Consider the following 24,886-nt stretch of genomic DNA (forward strand, 5'->3'; position numbering starts at 1 on the left):
TGTCCATATATGCAGCCAGTTTTTTGCTTCCTTTAGCAAATATTCATTCCCCTCAACATACTACCCACTACTTATATCATAACATTTGCACATTTTAAAATTTCTCCATATTTTTTCTACCTTTAGGGACCCTTCACCCAAAGTACAGAATTTCATCTACTTGTGCTAAAGTTTTGTGATTTATATGAGACTCTTCTCAGTTTTTCCTCTCAAATACAATTGCTTTAGACTTTGATTCATTAATTTTTCAGATCCATGCTGCTTATTATATCATGCAATCTCTCTAATGCTCATTGCAAATCATTCTAATTCTTAGACACGACCATGGCATCAACTCCAAGCACAGACATTCATGTCTCCAATCTATTCATCTCTGACCTCACCACAAACATCCCTTATATGATTATCTATAACTACATTAATTATACATTAACGAGACATCCCACAGCCTTGCCATAATGCTAACTCAATACTGAATCATGTGCTGGGAGTTAGGATTTGGTATTCTTACCACTGTGATCTGGTTATGTTTCCCTTCGAACATGTATCACCACACTTACAGTACTTCCAAGTTGGTGCTGTGAAAACAACTGTATGCTGTCTTACAAGTTAATCTAGAGATCCTGCCTTGCATTGAAAGTGTGAACATAGTAGACTTTAGTTACACTTGTGGCATGCATGAAGTAACAAAACATTTTTATTCTGGGTTGTTAATATATATTATTTCACATTATTGGGGACTCTCTAACTTATTTTGTTGAATGGAGCCATGTACTTACTGTATGCCCCAGATTCTTTTCCCTGAAGGCACTATAAAGCTGAACTATAAAAGGTAAAGGTTCCGCTCACACATATGTGCTAGTCATTGCTGACTCTAGGGGGCGGTGCTTATCTCTGTTTCAAATTTGAAGAGCCAGCACTGTCCAAAGAAGTCTCCATGGTCATGTGGCCAGCATGTCTAAACACTGAAGGTGCATGGAATTCTGTTATCTTCCCACCAAAGGTGGTCCTTATTTTTCTACTTGCATTTTTACATCCTTCTGACTACTAGGTTGGCCGAAGTTGGGACAAGTAAGGGGAGCTCACTCCCTTACATGGCACTAGGGATTCAAACCACTGAACTGCTGACCTTTCAGCATCTTAGCCACTGAGCCACTGCATCTATAAAGCTGAACTATAAAACTTTGCAAAGGGAACTTCCAAGGTGCAGAAATAAAGGTGGATTTCTTTCAAGAAACTGCAAGGATATTGAGTACTTATTCACACATTATGGTTGATATCAGATAATTTATGTTAGATTTGAGGAGGAGTACTCCCCCAAAATGAGATCTCAAGTAATTTCAAATAAAAATATTATCAGTTTGGAGACATACAGGCCCTGTTTCCATCATGTATTTAATTGAGGGGGCTGGGAGTGATTATGAAAAGGCCAAAAAGAGCTTGGTTGATCCAATCATGTACAATTCCATTAGTTATCTGTTTCCTCAAAACTATATCCTATGGAGTACCTCAACTTTTCCCTGTCAATAGTAGGCTTGTCACATGAGGTCTGTAGAAAGAACCCACAAAAAGAGACACCAATCTCCAGTCTGATGCACTGAATTAAAGAAACTGAGCATCTGGCTGAGGGTTTTCTGGAAATTATGATTAACAGTTTCTCAAATCTTTGGATTAATAACAAAAATAAAAAAAATATTTTGCTTTAGTTAGCTTTTGCTTTTTGGAATGGATCCATGCTTTTGGTTCGTGTTTAGAGACAGTTACACAGTACCATTTCATCTCAGTTAGTCTTCACTCAATGTTTAATTGTTCAATGTTTTTATCTAGAGCAAATGTGGCAAAGTGGTTAGAGGGCAGTACTACAGGCTACTTCTGCTGACTGCAATTTGGCAGTTTGATTCTCACCAGCTCAAGGTTGACTCAGTCTTCCGTCCTTCCGAGGTCAGTAAAATGAGGACCCAGATTGTTGGGAGCAATATGCTGATTTGGCAAACTGCTTAGAGAGGGCTGTAAAAGCATTATGAAGTATATAAGTCTAAGTGCTATTGTTATCTGTTTCTATGGATTTTTACATGGCTTAGTGTCTATTGGAGTTCTAAATTCAAATAAAAATGATTGCAATCTATTGTACTCAGAATGTATTTAACAAATACATTGACAGAAGGCCAGTAAACATATATATATATATATATATATATATATATATATATATATATATATATATATATATATATATATGTGTGTGTGTGTGTGTGTGTGTGTGTGTGTGTGTGTGTGTGTGTGTGTGTGTGTGTATATATGTATATATGTATATATGTATATATGTATATATGTATATATGTTTTCTGAGGTTTTCGCAGGTGTTAGTATGTAGGTCTCTAGTTATTCGGGTTTTCTCCCGCGTAAAATTGGAGATGTCTTGCCGACGTTTCAACGAAGTCTCATTCGTCATCTTCAGGCTCGGTGCTTCCAGGAGCAATGTGAGATCTCGGCTGTTTCTTCCTTTTAACTGCCAGTGGAGGTTTGAACTGATTGGGTGGGAGCTTGGCTGTGTCCTGATTGGGTGGAGGTGTATCCTGATTGGGTGGAGGTGTGTCCTGATTGGTTGGGGGTTTGTGTTTCATGTAAGGATAGGAGGGGTTTAAAGAGGCTAATTGTGCATTTGCAGTCTGGCTTCTGGTCCTTGGTTGTGCCTCCTCATCAGTGTGGGTTTTTGTCTGCATTCTTTGTGGAATGATTGGTGGTGATATCCTGTGCGGCTCTTGTGAGTGTGGGCACGGTGTCATTCATCATGTTAGGGACTCGTTTATCAGTAAGGGCAGGCTTCCAAATGGCTGGCAGGCGGGAGGTATCGTCCCGCCTGTTCATGCTACGCGGGCATTTTTCTATCTCGTTTTTCTTCTCTAATCAGAGAAGCCATTGAGGGTGTATGTATATATATATATATATATATATATATATATATATATATATATATATATGTGTGTGTGTGTGTGTGTGTGTGTGTGTGTGTGTGTGTGTGTGTGTGTGTGTGTGTGTGTGTGTGTGTGTGTATATATATGTATGTGTTTTTATTTGTGCTGATAAATAAATAAAGGAAGACTAGTATAGATCTATTTCAAGCTATTTAGCTCTCATCAGCTAGCCATATCCTTACTGGGATTCGAACCTGTGCTCTATTGCCTCCCAGGCAGGGAGTTAACCATTTGAGCTACAGAGAACGACTCCTTTATATATATATCCTTCTAGAAAAAGCAGGTTCTTGGTACAATCTTGGTGTATGTGTGTGGGGTTAGGAAAACAAAAACTGGGAACCATTGGATTATTCTAACCCTTCCCTCTCATGAGACAAAGTGCTGGAAGGGCTCAGTGGAAACAGAACCTCTCTGGGCATTCTGTCTCAATGGTTGCTTAAGCTCCCTCCCCAGATCCCATAGATTATGTGAAAAATAGAGAGAAATGCTTAGGAATTGAACAATCCCATTTTTTGATCAGTCTTATGATTGCTAAAACCCAAAACATGCCATCATTGGTTTGTTTTTTATTGGTTTGTTTGTTTGTTTAGATTTGGGTGTTTGTTTTTTTTTGTTTTTGCTGCAGAAAGGAATGTGGAACAGGAAGTAGCATTTTCCCACCTTCTTTTTTCAGCAGTTGGGAGAATTATGAAAATGATTGTTATGATACTAGTGCATGTTGGTGAGTCCACTAACCAGGAAAAGATGGAAAAACATTCATGCACAAAATAATATTTGAAAAAAAACCCTAAAATTTTTTACTGGAGGGTTAATAGTACGTATCTGCATATTACGTTTGCTGCTGCCATGTAGTTAAAATTGCCCATGGCCAGTTTTGGGGGTACTAAAAGCTGATTTTCTAGAAACAGTAGTTGAATGTGAGTATGCATCAAAGACAATGGTGGCTGTATCATGTTTAATTTATAAAGTGTAGCATTTATTTATTTTATCAAATTTATTTGCCATCCATCTCACAGTTCAGGGTGCTTCTGAAGTATGATTTAGTTTTTGTGTGTAGGCTACAGCTCAGGTTTCTGTGAAACCTAGGTTTAGTTTAGTTTAAGGATTTTGGCCCTAATCAAAATTGTGAATGTGGGGCAGTTTCTAAACATTAAGAAAAAGAATAATAATAAATGAAAGCAAGGAGTTTCTCCCTCCCTCCCCCACCTCTCATATTTTCTAAATTATTATATACCAAGGATGATTAAGAAATGAACTCTAGTTTTTACATTGTAGTATTGTGCAATAAAATGAACAGAGCAATTTGGCATATGCTCTTTATTTCAAAATGTTATGCAAATTCTGGCTAATTACATGCCAGTAAAGTTGTAAATTAGCTGGAGACTTAACTTTCATTACATATTTGCATATTCTAATTTCTTTAAATGTATACTCATTTCAAAAATCTCATTACCTAACACCAAGGATGAGCTCTAAAAACAGAGGGAATCGCTTAACACACAGACCCACCTCAAGTTCCCGAAGTTAATAAAAGAGAGCTATAGTTTTGACTATGCATCAGTTCTCTTTCTCCTCCTGGACAAGGGTCAATTCCGGCCCCTTAGTCTGACTTGTAGCATCTGTTCAGAGATGGCATTCATCAGGTTCTGACCAGTTCTGGAGAACCGGTAGCAGAAATTTTGAGTAGTTTGGAGAACTGGTAAATACAACCTCTGACTGGCCCTGCCCCCATCTATTCTCTGCCTCCTGAGTCCCAGCTGATCAGGAGGAAATGGGGATTTTGCAGTAACCTTCCCCTGGAATGGGGAGGGAATGGAAATTTTACAGTATCCTTCCTCTCTCACACCCACCAAGCCATGCCCACCAAGCCACACGCACAGAACCAGTAGTATAAAAAAAATTGAATCCCACCACTGCATCTGTTCCTAGAGACATTCTTTTCCATTCTCCAATTTGTATTCCATCCCTCCTCCTCCTCCTCCTCTTTGCCATTAATTTGCAGCCAATCCATTTCACCTTGTTTATTTTCAGAGCAACTCCAATAATCTGCTAAATAGGTTTTTCCCAGCCACACAAAACCTTCCAATCTTCCCCCTCTGATCTTGCAATTACCCAGCAGTTGTGCCCAGGGCCGGCTGCTATGGCTTTCTTCAGTAATGGGGTGCTGAATGGGCTTTGATTATCTGCTTGAGCTGTGTGGCATAGCAAAAGAAACAACATGGACATCCTACTCAGTCAAGCTAACAGCTTTCTAAGCACAAGAATCCTAATTGGGGCCATTAAGTTAAGCAAGAAAAGAAAAAGAAGCCCAGACATTTCTTACAACATAGAGGTTGTTCCAAAGGAGGGGAGGGGGGAAATCTTGAGGGTCTCCTAATCTCTTCAATAATATAGATTTGTGCTGGTTTATTTTAGAGAAAAGGGGCTATAAAGAAACATGTTTTATTTCTTTTGCAGGAATATAAACTTAATGATGCAATCATAAGCAGGTTTAGACCAGTATGTGTTTAGGATGCAGCCATAAAAATTCAAAGAGGCTGCTTTAAAAAAAAAAAACTAGACCAAGTATAGGGCACTTGGTGCTTTCCAGGTCTTCCATTACAATGATAGTAAATCTCAGCCAGCGTGGCTGAAGATTATGGGGTATTACTTATCCATAAATTAAAGGAATAACGATTATGCAACTTTGGCCCAAAGTAGAGTTATTTTAACAAGAGAGAAAACTGAAGATGCAAAGCAGAAGTACGCATATATAAACTGGACTTGCATTGCTTGTTATCTGTTCCAGTATCACAAAACAAAGCTGGCTCCAATATTTTTCCACTCCAGACATGGAATTGTAGTTCACCAGTTGTATCATGCCCTACTTTAAGTAATTAATTTAATCCTTCTCTCTCTCTCTCTCTCTCTCTCTCTCTCTCTCTCTCTCTCTCTCTCTCTCTCTCCCTCCCTCCCTCCCTCTCCCTCTCTCTCATTCTCTCTCGCTCTCATTCTCTCCTCCCCATGTGTGTGCTTGTGTGTTACAGAGAAATTTCCCCAAGACAATCAAGCAACTATACTGTATATACATTATAGTGAGTCAGAATAATCCAGCTGTATTAAATTTTGACACACATCTTTTCACCGCAATCAATAAAATATCAAACATAGCCCTGCTCTTTTGGCAATAGATAAAATAATTTAAACAAAGAATAGTACAATGTGTTGTAAAATATTCCCTAAATATTTCTAAAGATCCTTAATTTTGGCTGGCAGGTAATAATAATGAAATAAGTATGTGTAATGATTAGAAAAAGTGGATTAAAAATTTAGTTTAAAACTGGTTTTCTCTGGAAGAGCTTTACTGAATAGAAAATGGAGCTTGAGGTTTTCTACTTAAACATTCATAACGCAGCAAATTCTCCCCAGGACTTCGTGGTTTCCAGATTTCCAAGATTCTAATTCTCTGAATTCTCAATAGTATTTAACTTCACAATATTGCTGGAAATTGGGGCCGTGTGGCACTAAAAGGAAAAGGTGCTTTTGTCATATATTGTATGTGGGCAACTCCAAATATGTGCTGCAGTTGCAGAGGATTGCCATATCAACTTTATACCAACTTTTCAATATGTATTCAAGATGGACAGTGATGTGTGCGTGTGTATATACAGCATGTGTATATGTGTGTTATGTATGTGTACACTTTTGAAAGCAGGCAACAGAATTTCATTTTTAATGTGTGTCAGTCCGCCCACAGTAAAAAGTGTCAATAAAAGTTATCTATCTATCTATACAAGGGGATGTAGTAGCTCAGTGGCTAAGACGCTGAGCTTGTCCATCAGAAAGGTAGGCAGTTTGGCGGTTCAAATCCCAAGTGCTGCGTACTGGAGTGAGCTCCCGTTACTTTTCCTGGCTTCTACCAACCTAGCAGTTCGAAAGCATGTAAAAATGCAAGTAGAAAAATAGGGAACACTTTGGTGTATCTTCGGCATTTAGTCATGCCAGCCATATGACCACAGAGATGTCTTCCGACAGAGCTGGTTCTTCGGCTTTGAAACGGAAATGAGCACCGCCTCCTAGAGTCGGGAACTACTAGCCCGCATGTGCAGGGGAACGTTTACCTTTTATCTATCTATACAGTTGTTTTAAGAACGTTGGCAGCTGCTCTGTGAGTGCCTCCATATGTCCTTTCAAATCAGAAGTGTTGCATTGCCGGAGTAGAAAGACTGCTCTAGTGGCTTTGTAAAAACTGGGACACAAATATATGCTCCTTTGTTTTTACTAAGTGGGAAATCATTGCCTGCTGCTTGTAGTTTGAAATTTTTGCAACAGTATATGTTTGGCTATTCCAGTGTGAATCATGTGACACTGCATTTCATGAAGTCATGTTCTTACAAAGGCACTGATATCCTTTACTCTAAGGAGCCTACACCAGTGCCTAGGTTTGTACAAACCCTTTGAAAAAGATGCTGTGCAATTCAGGGAAGCACACAACAATCAATAAAGTAGCCACTTCTTTTTTCAGGCTTGCAAGGCTGTTTAAATTGCTCCAGGGTGTCTCCTGGAAGAAAAAAAAAGACACAGCTGCTTTATTGATTCAGAGAAATGTGCTTTGTGTACATCCTCTTGCGCTTCTAAGCTCCTCTTTCAAAGAATTTACAAAGCCATATTAATTACCATTATTCATCCTTTTTATCATAATTCACAGGTGTGAAAATCTTTCCTACTGACCTGCATAGGTGAAAAAGATATTCATTACTCTTGCTCAGAGGTATCAAACTCAAAGCCCAGGGGCCGGATCTGGCCCATGGGGTGCTTAGATCTGGCCTGCAGAGCCACCCTAGAAACAGCGAAGGACTGGCCCACAGCGCCTCTTCAGTGAAAACGGAGCTCAAGAGGATTGCATGTGGCCCTCCTGAGCTCTGTTCTTGTTGGCAGAGGTTTCAGGAGGCCATCACAGCCGAAACGGAGTTGGGAGCCAGTTTTCACTGGCAGAGCACTTGAGCCGCCACAGACGCCTCCGACATGAGTGATGCTGAGCTGACCATGCCCACCCCAGCCTCCCAAGGTCAAACACAACCCTGATGCGGCCCTCAATGAAATCAAGTTTAAGTTAACACCCCGGCTCTAGTTCAAGGTTTCCCAAACTTGGCAACCTTTAGACATGTGGACTTCAACTCCCAGAATTCCATAGCCAGCATGACTGACTGGGAGTTGAAGTCCACATGTCTTATAGTTGCCAAGGTTGAGAAGCCCTGGAGCTAGCTGGATCTTCGGCATAAGCTCAGAGTCTACAAAGTGAAACACTTCCTGAGAACCCAAGATTCTTTCTTTCCTCATCATTCAAAGTAAACGTTGGTCTGCAGAATGTATTGGCTTAGATCCCTTCCCTCTCTTATTCTCATGCATGTTTCTCTTCCATGTTTGGCCTTCAACATCTAAAAAATCTAAAATCTAAAAATGATATACAGTGGTATCTCAGTAAGATGAGATGAGTACCAAAAATGATGCGTATTAAACAAATTTTTCTCAAAAGGAATAATGTAGTAAGTCACAAGGCAGCCGACACCAGCATGTTCAAGCTTGTATGTTCAGTATCAAACAAACAATGAGCACCAGGACAAAAATTTTCATATCAAAATGAGTTGAGTACTGAATTCAATGTTTCAAAGCGGTTGACAACTAAGATACCACTGTAATTTCTTCCTAACTGGAGTTCCTTTTGCTCCAAGAATGCTGTGATCTTTCAAATCATTGCAATGGAAATTATCAGCCTCAGACCCAGGCACACTGCCATATCTTGCCTCTTCTTGCACAATATTCCAGACAACTGGAAATACCCTTTCAGGAATTTTCTGTGTCCCAAGTAAAAACAGCGAGTACAAGCAGGCAGGAAATCTTGCTATAGCTGCAGGTTTAGGGAGCTCCATCTCCTTAAAAGATGGTTTGAATTTTTGTGCATCAGAGGCAGTCCAAGATCTTTTAATACAGACTTCAGTTTCCTGCAACTTAAGATGAAGATTGGTTTTGTTGATTCTTTTTATTATTTTTTGAGAGTTGTATATGGATTTTATTGTGGTGTTTTATGGGTGTGTTGCCTTTATGGATTGTTTTTTCTCCCCTCTCGAGCACTGTTGAGACATTGGATTGGAAATATGAAAAAAAAAATCAGCTCTCTCGACATAGTTTGGGAAAAGAGGATGCATTTATTTATTTTGTCAGTCCAGCACAATACTTGCTTGCAGGGGAAAAAAGAAGAATAGTAAAGTATTTTTTTTCAGTTTTGTTTTACAAACAAGAAATGGCATGGGCATTAGTAATACCTTCAGATCTACCAACTTGGAAACTGGTAGTTAATCAGGTGACATCAAGCCAAATGCAGCTTTTGTTGACCTAGCAAATAAACTCTTGCTATCTTCATCTGTTTATTGTAATAACTTAGTGCTTTTCAAAATATATTTCAGTGATATCTTTGATCCCTTCCAGTCACCTTATCCATTGACTACTCCATCTTTTACTTCTCTGAATCTTTCCAAGTGTCATATATTTTTCTGGTCCATCTTCCATTTGCATCATATGCCCAAAGTTTGTGAGTTTCTGCTTGCCTGATCACCATGTCAAGGGAACAGTCAGCTTTTATTTGGTCCAAAATTGAATGATTGATTCCTTTGGAAATTCATATCCTAAATAAGCTGATAAAGAGTCAGAAAAAGAAAATAGACACTTCCGGTTACGTATTTTAACATCCATACATTCTTGTGATTTTAGGTTTCTACATATCATCATCATCTTAATCTAGATTTGTACTACATTCTGCCTTTTCCTTCTGGAGTTTAAAGGCATCATCGGGGTGGGTTTCTGCCATCATTGCTACCAGTTCTGTGAGTGTGTGATTTGCATGTGTGCTCTCGCTTTGCTCACACGCGCACCTGACCCACACTCCACACACATGCTCAGTTGCCTGTAAATAGGTCTGCGCATGTGCAGAACATTAAAAATGTCAAAAATAAACCCATGCCGTGGCGACTGGAGAACCGGTTTGAGGGCGAGGCAAGCCTGCTGTCTCTACCAGTTCGGCAACCCAGTTGCAATTTCCACTACCGGTTCGCCTGAACCGGTGTGAACCGGTAGCAATCCACCTCTGAGCAACATATATAGACACCCACTTCTTGTTGTTTGTACTGCAGTCACCCATTAGTGATGAAAATATACAGGTAGTCCGTGACTTACCGCCATTCATTCAGTGACCGTCCAAAGTTATAACACTGAGAAAAGTGACTTATGACCATTTTCACACTAGCAACATCCTGATGGTCACATGATCACAGGCACCTGGCAACTGGCTTGTATTTATGACAATTGCAATATCCTAGGGCAGTGTTTCTCAACCTTGGCAACTTGAAGATGTCTGGACTTCAACTCCCAGAATTCCCCAGCCAGCAAATGCTGGCTGGGGAATTCTGGGAGTTGAAGTCTGGACATCTTCAAGTTGCCAAGGTTGAGAAACACTGTCCTAGGGCCATGTCATGTAGTCACCTTTTGCAAACTTCTGACAAGCAATGAGGAAGCCAGATGCATTTAACAACCGTGTTGCTAACTTAACAACTGCAGTGATCATTTAACAACTGTGGCAAGAATAATCGTAAAATGAGGCAAAAGACACTTTAGAACTTGTCTCACTTAGCAATATACCTTTTGGGCTCAGTTGTGGTCATAGGTCTACAACTACCTGTACCTGTGCTACAGCACTATCACCCTTTACAATTTGCTGAATAATTTATTAATGTTCTTCTATCATTGTGCCTGTATTAAATGTATAGATTTGTGCAACACGGACTCTGGACCCAGAGCCTTGGTAGGTTTTCCACAACCATAAAAAAACACTTCCATGGTTGCTTTGATATTTACATCTACGTGTACATCTATTCCAGTGGTGGGATTCAAATAATTTACCAACCGGTTCTCTCCCCTAATGACCAGCTGGATAGGCGTGGCTTGGTGGTCATGTGACTGGGTGGGCGTGGCCAACTCAATGTCACTCGATGGGCACTTCACCTTAGCTGTTACAATGTAATGAGGGTTAACCAGAGAGGCAGTTTCTGTAAGCAGGGCAATAAAGATTATGCTAGAAACAACACCAGAATGTTTCCTTCCGGTCTTGCTTACAGAATTAGCCCTGTAAAGTGGGGAAAAAACAAAAGGGGATTTCTTCCAACAACCGGTTCTCCGGACTGCTTAGAAAGTTAACAACCGGTTCTCCCTAATAGGCGCAAACCGGTTGAATCCCACCACTGATCTATTCCCTATATTCTCCTCACTAGCATGACTTTGTATTATTACTCAGATCTTAGTCAGTGAACTAGTCATAATATTTCCAAGATTTCCTTTCTTTCCCATCCCATGAAATCAGACTATGAAATGAATCCCTTAGTCCTGTTTTATACAGAGTACAATTTCAGAGGCATTGAATCCCTATTCCTGAAATTATGTGTGTGACTGGAATGAACAGGCAAGTTTTAATAAATTTGTGAATCACTTGCAGCTTTTACAAGGGCCTGTACATATGTGCAGCATATGTACAATGGCTCCCCACCCACCAATTGTCATCATGTATAGTGCTTACGCAGCGGTGGATTGCACATTTTGTTACCACCGGTTCACCGTGTGCATGCGCCTTCCATGCATGCGCCCAGCTTTCCGCGCATATGCCCAGCCTCAAAAATGTGCCTAAATAGGACGGCATTGAGCTGGGACGGGTGGGTAGGTGGGCTCACCCGCAATTTCTGCTACCAGTTCAGGCAAACAGGTCCGAACTGGCTGAAACCACTTCTGGCTTAAAGTTAGAAAAGTTGCCTACCTCAGTTTGGAGGCATCTTTATAAGCTTGAGGGAAAGGGATGAGACATCATGTTTCTGCATTCCCCAAATTCCTTTTTAGATATGAATGGGAAAGGAATTCATGAATTGAGTGAAAATGATGGCTACTGGTGCGAAATGATTCCTTTTCATCTTTGGAGAAATTTTATCTCATGTCTTTGTAGTCAATGGACTAATTCAACAGTATTGGCTTTCCACAACGGCCATATCTGTTGTAAAAATACATTAAGATGCAAATGGATCGTTGAACCTAGCCATGAAAGCAAACAAATGGAACTTCGACCAACTCAACCTAGAGTTCTCACAAGAACACAAAAGATCAAGCTTGAATTATCCTACTTTGGACACATTAGGGGAAGACCTAGTTTTCTGGAGAAGGCTGTAATGCTGGGAACATGGACAGAAAGTGAAACAGAAAACAGCAGCCAGGTAGCTTGACTCAGTTACATTGGTGATAACTTCATCGTTGGAAGATTTGAAAGACGAGGTGAGGGACAGATCACAGTGGGGTGGGATTGGGGGTGGAATCTATCTAGGTGAATGTTATCATTGATTTGATGGTATATAATCCATCAGTCAATACATCTCTTCCTTTCTGTGCAAGAAACTTTAACTTTACTTTATACAGGGGGGAAACTGCAGATTAAACATGTATGTATACAGTAAATGCATATTTGCATATTTCCATTAAAATGTAAAAACAAAAGCTAACCAGAGTGAAAAAGGAATTTACTGGGTTGTCATTACAGAGGCTATTTGGTGGGCAAATTTTTGATAAATTTTAAGCTAAGAGGAGAGTGCACTTGGACAGAAAGTGACATGGACATTGCTGTGTGAACGACTACGGAATGAAAACACAATTCCCCTTAATTATTTTCCTTGGCGCATCTGTGTGTCTCTTAAGAGAAATCTGGAAAATTTAACACAGATATCTTTCCTGTAGGCCCCCTTCCCTCCTTTTTATAGTACTCAGAGTTCTCTGTTTCTCGTCAATTCCTGTTTGTAGCCTTTTATACACCTATTGCTTCTTTGTCTGAGAAGCAGAATTACATTTTTTGCAACTGCCCACTCACATTAAATGTATTCCTGTCAGTGAAGCTCTATCAGCAATAGAAGTAACCAGAATGCCAGTCAAAGCATGGAGTACCTTTAGTTGAAGAAGACCAGAGGTGGTATTCAGCAGGTTCTGACCAGTTCTGGAGAACCAGTAGCAGAAATTTTGAGTAGTTCTGAGTACCAGTAAATACCACCTCTGACTGGCCCCGCCCCCATCTATTCTCTGCCTCCTCAGTCCCAGCTGATCAGGAGGAAATAGGTATTTTGCAGTAACCTTCCCCTGGAGTGGGGAGGGAATGGGGATTTTACAGTATCCTTCCCCTGCCACGCCCACAGAACCAGTAATAAAAAAATTTGAATCCCACCACTGGAGAAGACCAAGACATTTCACCTATACAAGTCACTTAATTAGCTTCTTTTTATATATGGTAGTGGCTTGCAGCAGTCCCCGTTGTCCTTTGCTGTGTGCACATTATAATGTTCCCATAACAGAAGTTCACAGCTACTTAGACAATCCCTGGCAAGCAAACTGTCAGATTTATAAGAACCCAAGTTCATATCTTTCTAGCATGTAGGACCCCAGGGCTTAAATTAGAAGCCTGGTGGGTTTGAATTGAATCAGTCTAGTAAGTTACTTGGGTCTCTAGCCTCTATGTCTAGTATGCAAAATCCACTCCTGTGATTGATTGGCAGCGGTATGAAATTTGTGGATTGATCACGTCTGATACCTCTGCCCTTGCCTGTTCAATCTGCCTGTTACACTATAGATTTGATTGTTTTGTTCCAAGCCAGTATAAAGACATATGAACCACTCTGGCACCCCCCAAAATCAATCGAGCCTTTCAAGTGTTCCTGTCAAGTCTTTGGAAGAAAAAAAAAGGGAGGGGGATTATTTTTAACATTCAATAAAAAAAAATACTTAAACAGCCGGTTGGTAGAACAACAGCACCCCCTTTCTTGTGGTTAACCCTCACATTTCCCTAAACAAACAAACAAAACTGGGAATGACATATGTTGGGGAGAGAAGGGATGATATCTAATATACTGCTATTTGCAGCATTGGGAAGGCACCAAAATCATCAGTTTATGTATTGTGTATAAAGTATTGTTTGGGGGAGGGGGGGTTGCAAGGAAAAACCATTTGCTCAATAAACAAAATCTGTTGTTTTGCATATCACTTCCAAGGTTTTTTTAAAAAAAAGTTATACAAGATTTATTCTAAGTAAAAATAAGCCATCTGATATTTAATCTTTCCACATTTCCAATGCTTTCTTTGGGAGGAGTGAAGTAATGCAGCAGGAATTTCCTGAGAGTAAGAACAGTTAATCAGTGGAACTAATCAGTGGAACTGCTAGCCTTCAGAAGTTGCAGGGGCTCCATCACTAGTTTTTAAAAAGACATTGGATAGCCATTTGTCTGAAATACTAGGTGTAGGGTCTTCTGCTTGAGCAGGGGGTTGGAATAGAAGATATCCAAGATCTCTTCCAACTCTTGCTGTTGTTAGTTGCAATCCCATCGCGACCCCATGGACAACATTCCTCCAGGTCTTCCTGTCCTCTACCATCCTCTGGAGTCCATTTAAGCTCATGCCTGCTGGTGACTCCATCCAGCCACCTCATTCTCTGCCGTCACCTTCTTCTTTTGCCCTCAATCTTTCCCAGCATTAGGCTCTTCTCCAGTGAGTTCTTCCTTCTCATTAGGTGGCCAAAGTGTTTGAGTTTCATTTTCAGGATCTGGCCTTCTAAAGAGCAGTCAGGGTTGATCTCCTCTAGGACTGAACGGTTTGATCGCCTTGCAGTCCAAGGGACTTACAGGAGTCTTCTCCAAAACCATAGTTCAAAGGCCTCCATTTTTTGGCACTCAGCCTTCCTAATGATCCAACTTTCACAGCCATACATGGCAACTGGGAAAACCATAGCCTTGACTATACACACTTTTGTTGGCAGGGTGATGTCTCTGCTTTTTAGTATGCTGTCTAGATTTGTCATAGCTTTCCTCCCCAGGAGCGTCTTTTAATTTCTTGGCTGCAGTCCCCATCTGTGGTAATCTTGGAACCCAGGAAAATAAAATATGTCACTACCTCCATTTCTTCCTCATCTATTTGCCAGGAATTGAGAGGGCTGGATGCCATGATCTCAGTTATCTTAATGGTGAGTTTCAAGCCAACTTTTGCACTCTCCTTCTTTAACCGCATCAAGAGGCTCTTTAGTTTCTCTTTACTTTTTGCAATTAGAATGGTATCATCTGCATATCTGAGGTTGTTGATATTTCTCCCAGCAATCTTAATTCCATGGAATTGATTCATCTAGCCAACTCTATTATTCTGTAATTCTGAATGTTATCCCACTTATCCTTGGACCAGCTTTCCAAGGGCTATCCTTGCAGATCTCTTTGGGATCATTCAGTAGCCCTAGAATAATAGGAATAGCACTAAAACATAGATATTGCTTCATAGTGCTTTACAACCCTCTCTAAGCAGTTTACCGAGTCCAACAACCTGGCTTCTCATTTACTGACCTGAGAAGGATGGAAGACTGAGTCAACCTTGAGCCAGTCAAAATCAAACTGCTGGCAATTGGCAGAATTAGCCTGCAATGCTGCATTCTAACCACTGTGCCACTATGGCAAGGGCTTAGGTATCAGACGTGATCCATCCACAACAGAGGACGGGAGATTTTATGTTGGAAAAAGTGCTATCTCTGGCCATAGATTGTCATTGCTCAATTACTTTATTTAAAAAAACAAAACAAAACAAAATTTAGACAATCTATTGTTGCCTTTTGTTCAATAGACAAATCTGGCTGTAAAAAAATTGATGGGTCATTTCTTAACTTTATAAGTGAATTCTCCAAATGTCTATTCAGATTTATGGAATCAAAAATTCAGAAATTGTTGGGTCCATTCCAGATTCTTTCCAGCAATAGGATGAGAATCACTCAACATCCTTTGTAGATTATCCTTGAGAATACCATATTGCTTAAGAGTCTGGCCATTTATCAGTAAATGAAGAGGATTCTGATTTTATTTTATTTTCGGAACGCTGTGAGATCCTTTTACACGAAACTATCACACACGTGGAATACAAAATACACTTCAAACGTTTTACCACCTTGAAGTTGGCACTCTTTTGCTTGTTGTCATTCTCAAAAAGCCTGTGAGGACAATGGAAGCAATAAAATAGAAAGACCTACCTCACTGCAAATTGCCCTCTATGGGGTCTTGAAAAAGCTTAAATCCATTTAACATTGTGTTTTCTGCATGGTTATGCCCATGTTCATGTGCTGTTTGTGGGTTGAAGTGGTCATTGTGCCTCTTCCCTCTTTCTGAATTAGTCCCACATGGGGGGGGAAAAGGAATTTAATCCCCCCCGGCATCCAAATTGTTATTGTTTTATGACAAATAGAATACCAGGAACTACAGCAGAGAAAGATTCAAGAATCTTTATTTTATTTTGCTTGTTTTCTTTTAATTCAAATGAATACAAATAACACGGTTCAAAGTATATTTGAAAGCTGTTGGAAAATATGAATGCACCTTTGAAGTAAAAAAAAAAAAAGAATGCCATTTGTTACACTGAAAATGAAGCTATGCACTTCAGCTTCCAATTTTACATAGCAAATAAAATGGGCTTTCTTCTTCCCCTCTTCTTCAGCCCCCTACCCACCGCCCTTTACACTCTATCTTAAAAGCCTAGTACAGTCTTTAAAATGCTAAGAAGCCAGCTGGGAATAAAAGAAGCAAAGCAGCTTAGAGAAATCCTAGATGGACTCTAAGCTCTTGTTGATATGGTTACTAAATGGCTCAGGTAGGCACATATATGGCAAAGGGATCAGAACTGTGTCATTGTTGATAATATGCCACAGAATGCTAGGTGTGGAAGAGAGCGGGTGTGCCAGCTTGGAAAATATGAATTTAGTTCCCTGATGTGTGTAATAATAATCCTGTACAATCCTTATGCCTCTATATTTATGCCTCAGTTCCTTTACCCATAAAATATATACTGTGATAGCACTTCTCCCTTAGAAGGGGAATAAATCTTAACACGAGAGTCACGCAATTACTAGGCCTGCATTTGGCCATGGTTTTTTTTTTTTATTTGCTTGCTTGCTTGTTTCAGAAGGTGTCAGGACTTAACTGCTGATGGTAAATAAGAGCCACGAATCTAACGAGACAAAAAGATTCTAGAGGCAGCAACATAGGTAGTTTTTACGGCCCTGGGCAAATCTAGGATCTTTCCCTGTTGCTGTCCCTCTATCCCAGAGAAATTCATGGATCTTCATGATTAGAATAGAATAGAATAGAATAACAGACTTGGAAGGGACCTTGGAGGTCTTCTAGTCCAAGCCCCTGCCTAGCCAAGAAAGTCTACACCACTTCAGACAAATTGGTTTCCAACATCTTAAAAACTTCCAGTGTTGGAGCATTCACAACTTCCGGAAGCAAGCTGTTCCACTGATTAATTGTTCTAACTGTCAGGAAATTTTTCCTCAGTTCTAAGTTCCTTCTCTCCTTGATCAGTTTCCACCCATTGCTTCTTGTCCTGTCCTCAGTGTTTTGGAGAATAGCTTGACTCCCTCTTCTTTTGTGGCAACCCCTGAGATATTGGAAGACTGCTACCATATCTCTCCTAGTCTTTCTTTTCATTAAACCCTTCTTCCCCCCCCCCCAAAAAAAAGCATTGGAAATAAGTTGAAGTAATATTTCTTCTTTATTTTTTTCCACTCTCACATTTTTATTCTGCCACAAGAGTCAGAAGGCATTTAATAAAAAATGTGTTCCTTGGTAACTTTTGCGAATTAAAAAACTAAATTAGGGGGAAAGCAACATGTCACATCTCTGGGCATCAGGCTTCACTTGAGGGTCATCACGTTTCGGAATTAGATTTTTATATTGAAATTAGGTTATGAAACCAAAGCAAGCCACAACAGACCTCACAGAAATTCATGTTCTTGGCAGTCTGTTTAATAATCAGGTTTTATTTCTTTACTCTGTACATATCCATAGGTGTGATTGAATTTAAACACCTTCTGAGACTGAATAGGAAAAGTTAGCTAGTTATGTTAATTACTAAATACAGTACTATATTTGATCTTAATTTGAGTAGCTGAGTCAACTAAAAATAATAGAAGATGCCCGTCCCACTATTGCATTATCCAAACCACAGATCACGAAGCTATTGGCTCACCTTTTTTCCTGATCTTAAAGCATGTGCTAAAAATAGATGACCATATTTTAAATTAGTTATTATTCCACCTCAGCTGCTGAGAAACTTTTTTTTTTTGCTCATGGATAGGAAAAGCATATTAATATAACATTTAATAAGATGCTACGGTTTTGCGCAATGGCGAATGGATTACATTTTAGTTGTTTTTATTTTTAAAATATGTAAATCATAATTATGTCCAATTCGTAATGTATTACTCTGACTAGTGCATATCAATACAAATGAGAAACAATCAAAACCAAATTAAAATATACTTTAAATCCAATATTACAAAGCATAGTCACGTACGTAGCCAAGGCTAGGCATAACAAGCGCTTGTTCTCACTGTGCAAAGGCGTTCAATTACTATCCCGGTCCGATGGGAGAAAGGCCAACTTTTTACCTCAGAACACAGGACAAAAGCCACTTTTATGTGCACCAACTAGTAGTGGGAAAGGAAAAGCAATGAGAGCAGAGAAGATTTGGTAAACGTTTTTATACTTCCATGCCCATAAAGAAATTGGTATTCAGAAGTATTAAGTATTCTTTCTTGGGAGATGCAGTCATTACAAACCTAAAGATTCTGCGATGGAATTGGTGGCCTAATTCTGGGATTGTCTTTTATTCACTGATTCTAATTGTATTTTTGTTCCTCCTTCGTTGACAAGATTATTTGGCCTTATTACCCGGCTAAGTGGCAGTACAAAGCTGACTTCGACTGATCTCAAAAAGTTATGTGTAGTCAGTCCTTGTTGCTCTTGCATGAAGGACCGTCAGCAAATACGAGGATTGCAAGTTAGATTTAGAAATGAAAAGATAGCCTGGGAAAAATGCGGTTGGGAAGCCATGTTTGACCTGTTGCCAGTCAAAGATATGCCCATGTGGTCCTTAGGAAATACAATCAGTGGGAAGGGGGTTTCATCTTTACTTCTTGGATCACAGCACAAAAGGTACAGAAGTATTCTTGGCCTGTGTTAAATTCCACACAGAAGAGGAAGGTCAAGAAAGAAAGAATTATATAAACTTCAATAAGACATCTTTAATAATAGTATTTGGGTAAATACAGGTAGTCTTCAATTTATAATCTCAAATGGGACCAGAATACCCAAGACTACCTGTATTTACCCTGAAGAAACTACACCCACATGTCTACACAAGCTATCTAGGTCACTTCAGATTGCAGATAACCAAAGTAAACATCAGTTGAGCCTTTACCTAGCTCTTCTTCTTCTTTTTTCCATAGTTGTTTCTTCCTAATTACTGACTTCCTTGAAAACTGGTGAGGCTAAGGTAATGAGAAACGTCTGGTGCTAAAATTCTACTTGGCTTAATGATTGTTAATGTGAACTTAGATGTTAAAGGCCTAATCTATGTGCACTGGGGGCAGTTAACAGCTATTTCTATAAAAGTACAGTACATCAGCTTAGTTCTGTGATTACTATGTAGAAAATCTACTTCATTTAATGAAAAGAGAAGTGCAACATCTCTCATGCCTTCGCTAAGGTTTGATACAGAATGATTCAATATTTTCAAACCAAAGCTGAAGATAAATGTTTTGCTATGAAAATTAAATACCACTTTTCTATTCTGGCAACCCTGGCAAGATAAATAGCAGTAAATTAAACTAGACTATTTTCATTAAGTAATTAACAAGGGGGGAAACATTCTTGTGTGCTTTTCCAACAAGGTTGGTCACTTAGTAATTTCACTTTAATCGACTTTTTTATTTAGAACACCACTCAAGCTTTGGAAATATAAATAGTGCTATGTTTCCATTTATATCTATCGAAGTAAAAAAATATCTGCATTTTACTTAAACTTGTATAGATCTGAGAAACTGGCTTTATTTGTTGAAAACTGTGGGTCAGCTCTTCCATCTTTGTCTCTAACTTTTTAAGAGTAATCTGATACCAGCCCTAGCCAAGACTAATTAAATCAATTTGCAATCCCCTTTTAGAAACTGATGGTAAGTCTAAACTGCTGATACTATCTGCACAATCTTGTCATATTCTTTGTGATTCTATTCAGTGGTGGGTTGCCAATTTTTTTACTATCAGTTCGGGCATGCGCAGAAGCATCCGGGTGGTGGGCAGAGCCTCCTGCCACTGCTACTACCAGTTCAGCTGATCCAAGCTGAACTGGCAACAACCCACCTCTGATTCCATGGACCAGTTCTCTGCACATTTTCCAGTCCTGTACAGCTCCTTTCAGTTGTTTTATGCTCTGGTTGTTGTTGGCTTTGATGGTTTCTAGCCATTGTAGTTTTTGGTGGCCTCGTTTCCTTTTACCACTGATCATTCCAAGCATAACCTTTTCTAGTGAGTTTGATATGTGACATGGCCAAAATAAGTAAGGTAGAATATTTGTGATTTTTGCCTTTTTGTGATATGCCTGGTTTTATATGCTTCAGTACTTGTTTGCTTGTCACCTTTGCTGTCCAAGAAGTCTCCAACACTGCAGCTCTAATAAGACGATTTTTCTCCTGTCTATTTTTTCATGGTCCACCTTTTGCAATTGTAGGTAGCTATGTGAAAAATGATAGTAAGACTAATCTGCATTTGGTTGTCAGACTGAAGTCCTCACTTTTTCATACTTGATTCATTCATGCTCAACATTGCAGTTCAGTTTGACAATTTATAGACTATATTCACTGCTATGCTTAATCTGTGATCTAGAATCAACTACAGATGCACAATTGTCTGTCTGTCTGTCTGTCTGTCTGTCTGTCTGTCTGTCTGTCTATCTATCTATCTATCTATCTATCTATCTATCTATCTATCTATCTATCTATCTATGCCACCTATGGTACATAGACAATCTTTTGCAATATATAAAGTTTTACTCTACCTCTTTCCTTGCCCTTTGCAGAGTTGGGGTACTTAAAGAGGAACTCTGGAACCCCGGAGAATCCAGAAGCTAACTTTCTACTTGCTTACATTTTTATCACTCCAATAAAGATACTCCCTATCTTTGGACTTTGGTCTTTTTCTTTTAGACTAAAGTGGATAGGTTTGCTTTTTATTTCATAAGCACTACAAACCTTAACTGTGTGTTTAGTTCTTATTGCTGTTTATTTACTCAATTTCTAGGGCTACCCACTCACCAATATCTCTCAGAGGCTTTCAGAAGATTAAAACAAGTAGAAACAAAATAACAGAAAATCTAAATGACTTGCCTCACAGCAAAACTACATGTTACCTTGCCTATTATCTCAACATGGTTTGAGTTCAATTCTGAATGGACCTAGAAGACAAATCCATAATCTTCACCAAACTATATTTCCCATTATTAGTGACAATCCATGGAGATACCGAGAGAGTCAAACTGTCGGGCCATTAATACAAAATAGAGATGATTTGTTTTGTTTTGTTTAAATCTTTTTTTCCCCAGAAGATTGTAAAGTAAAGCTCATCCCATTATAATCTACTTTGTTCCTTCTGGTTCTCCCATGAATTTTGCCTGGAATCATCTGTGAGAAAGTACATGACATCCCTCTCTCTGGGAGAACTTCTCTGTATGTGTTTTTAAATGTTAATCGCAGACACAGCCCGCTTCCCCAATTCAGACTGGAACTGCCACCCAGGAGAACAGTATAACCCTTTCTCCCATACTGTTTTTACAATTAAAATAACCCTATCCCAAAAGCTGTTATTTCTCCCTCACGGCAAAACATTCAGGTGTCCTACTGGTTCCTATATATTTTACCCCGTAGAGCAAAGAACAGCTTCAGGGATGGGATAATTTTCATCAAGAAAATAGAAGGAAAGCAATAACCTCCATTTCTCACAGCTGATATCAATCTTTGGGCATGTTTATGTATGTATGTGTGCTACTACCTACAAAGTTACATGCACACCCACCCACACAATTACTTGTTACCAACGTTAAAGCTAGCAAAAAAATCTTATTTACAAATGGTGAACAACATATATGGTGACATTTTGTTCAAATGTAGCCAGGTTAGGTGATTCGTCCATTGAAAGTCCTATAATACCCTCCTTTTCATTCTGAAAACCTTTTGGTATGTATTTGATGGTGGAGTTTAGTTGTAGCAATTGCTTTACATTTTATTGTTTTACATGGCACTCATTTATTTTTATGACTATCCTATACAGGTAGTCCTTGCTTAATTATTTTAATTGGGTCTAGCAACTCCATTGCTAAGTGACACAACCATTAAGCAAAAAAAAAATCACATTACTGTGCTGGACCTATGACATCATTTCTGCTGTGGTCATTAAATGAATCACCTGGGGTCATTAAACATGTCATCACGTGACCAGGCTTGCAATTTTGTTGCCAGCTTCTCCATTGACTCTGTGGGTCAGAAGCCAGTTTTAAAGCATGCAAACGGCAATGATGCGACTGTGAGATATTGTCACAGTCATAAATGTCCAGCAGCTTTGAAGTGTCCAAGTTTCAGTCAGATCACCACTACAATGGTCACACCTGGGAGGGCTGGTCATAAACTTATTTTTTTCAGTCCATTGTAACTTCAAATGTCACTAAGCAAGGACTATCTGTAGGTCACAATTCTGGATGGCTCACAACAATAGTAAACCCTCCCCCCAAAACCCCACCCATTACATTACAACCAGAACCTGAACCAGAACTAACTCTCCAATATATCAAATAATACTAATACTTCCGTGTTGGAAACACCAAAGGGCTTCCATGGTGAAAAGATTTGCCAGTGAAATCATCATTGCCCAGGGGATGCCCAGTTGGCGGCTCCCTTTGTGGCCCTGTGAAGTTTCTCACTGAAGTGGCACCCATTTTATCTATTTACGATCACCTGCTTTCGAATCGCTGCATTGGTGGTGCTGGAGCATGTGACAGGAGCTCACTCCCACCCTGTGGCAGCAACAGGCTGCTGGTTGTCAGTCCAGCATTCTAACCTCATGAGCCATTGCACTCCTACAACATCATGTATAACCCCAAGGCTCACCCTATCCCTATCTTGGGGGAAGAGCCAGCTTTTTATCACCTTTCTGATGGCAAAAAGGGTGGGGGTCTCCTGAATTCCAGGGGGAAGGGTGTACCAGTGGGCAAGAGCTGCTATCAAAAAGGTGTGCTTCCTACATCCCATTAAGTGACACATTTGAGGGAAAGGACCTTGAGTGCACTCTCCAACGTATTCTACCTGTTGCGACAAATGAAAATCCTCAGGGAGAAGCAGTCCCACAAATAACCAGGCCCTGTGCCATGTACTGCTTTAAAAGTGATACTTTACATATATTACACTGAATATGGCTCTGAAATCAAATAGTAGTGTCCTTGGAATTTTTTTGAGTCATTTTTTGAGTCATTTTATTAAGACTTATAGGCCGCCCTTCTCCCTGAGGGGACTCAGGGCGGCTTACAATCATAAGGGATAACAGCATATCTACAATTAATCTATAACTCTTTGAAAGTGATGTATGTTTTTAAACAGGCTGATTCAGAGATACATAATCTCGATTTCCAGATTTCTCACTGTAGTAAAACATATCAGAAAATAATATTTACACATAACAAAGGACAGACATTTTCAAAATTAGCATATATCTTTTCATTCATAGACCAACATGTTAGATGGACAGGCTGCTTTTCTGATCTAATATTGAGAGTCCAATGCACCTTATATGTGATGGAAAAATGCACGGGTTTTGACACACTTTCCTTTGTGATTTCAGATGATGTTTCCCCATATTTCAAGACAGAGCCAGTGCGTGCTCAAGTCCATCTAGAGGGAAATCGTTTGGTGCTCACCTGTATGGCAGAAGGGAGTTGGCCCCTGGAATTCAAATGGCTGCATGACAACAGAGAGTTAACCAAGTTCTCACTGGAATACAGGTATGTCAGAGATTGTCAGGAATTTCTGCATGAACATCCCTGTAACTGCTTTTACTCCCTTGGGACCTGTATTATCGGCAACTTCAGATTTGCTCACAGGGCCATCCTCAGTTTTTAATCAATTTATCTTCTTACATAGCATCTAACAAGATTGGTGGAAAAGTGATTCCATGCTGTTGATCCATTGAAAGACCATGTTCAGAATAATGCAAAATAGATAAGGTTTTTGTCATAGTCTAGAATGCTAACAGTGACAAAATCAGACAATTAAATGAGTGGGTTGGACTTGTATGAATTGTGAAAGCCAAAAACGAGAAGGATTTCTTCAGGCAAGCTACATTGAGCCCTTATTCAGCAAGATTAATTTTGCCTATCTCACAAGCTAAAAAGAATTTCCTGTTCTGTGTACAAACTGTTAATCAAGAATCACTCAGTCTACATAGTTCTCCTTATATCCCTTGAAGCAATCAAGAAAAGTAATTTTGACACCAAGTTTATTAAGCCACTTTATTTACTTATGAAAGCTGGCTTCTTATCTCTAGATTCTGCTTTCTTAATACTGATTTGAAAACAAGAGTCCTAGAGGTTGGGGGGAGGAAAACCACCCTTGAAGAAGATGGATATAAATCATTTGGATTTTTCACAGGCTGCTTAATCTTTTAATGGGTACAGTTTCAGTTTCTCAGACACATATGAGCTTTGATGTCCAGTCTGTTTTGTTACTGGTGTGGTAGACATAATTAATATTTCATAATCAGATAACTTACTTTCAAATATAATTTGCATTCCTTCTCTTATTCCTGTGTGCTTCCACGTCACCAAGGATCTTTTGCACAAAGAACAAAAGATGCCTTTAACTAAATTGGTTTGCAGTGGGTATCCTGCATTAATAGTTTAAGACTGAAACAAATTGCACACAAGATCAGCCCACCAGAAATCTTGTTATGCGCTATCAAATCTCT

At 39.4% G+C, this 24,886-nt stretch overlaps 1 protein-coding gene across 2 annotated transcripts in view; it reads left to right on the forward strand.

Annotated features, from left to right (window-relative positions):
- SDK2 (sidekick cell adhesion molecule 2) overlaps positions 1–24,886 on the forward strand; it is a 451,341-nt gene that overhangs the window by 246,485 nt on the left and 179,970 nt on the right. For both annotated transcript variants that reach the window (XM_087710186.1, XM_087710187.1), the window contains exon 2: positions 23,765–23,924. In XM_087710186.1, the coding sequence (XP_087566312.1) occupies positions 23,765–23,924 (160 nt within the window). The remainder of the gene's footprint in view (positions 1–23,764; positions 23,925–24,886) is intronic.

The sequence above is a fragment of the Thamnophis sirtalis genome, unplaced genomic scaffold (genome assembly GCF_051295495.1).
Source record: "Thamnophis sirtalis isolate CommonGarterSnake01/CBP01778 unplaced genomic scaffold, rThaSir2_p1.2 scaffold_3, whole genome shotgun sequence".
Taxonomy (NCBI): Eukaryota; Metazoa; Chordata; class Lepidosauria; order Squamata; family Natricidae; genus Thamnophis; species Thamnophis sirtalis.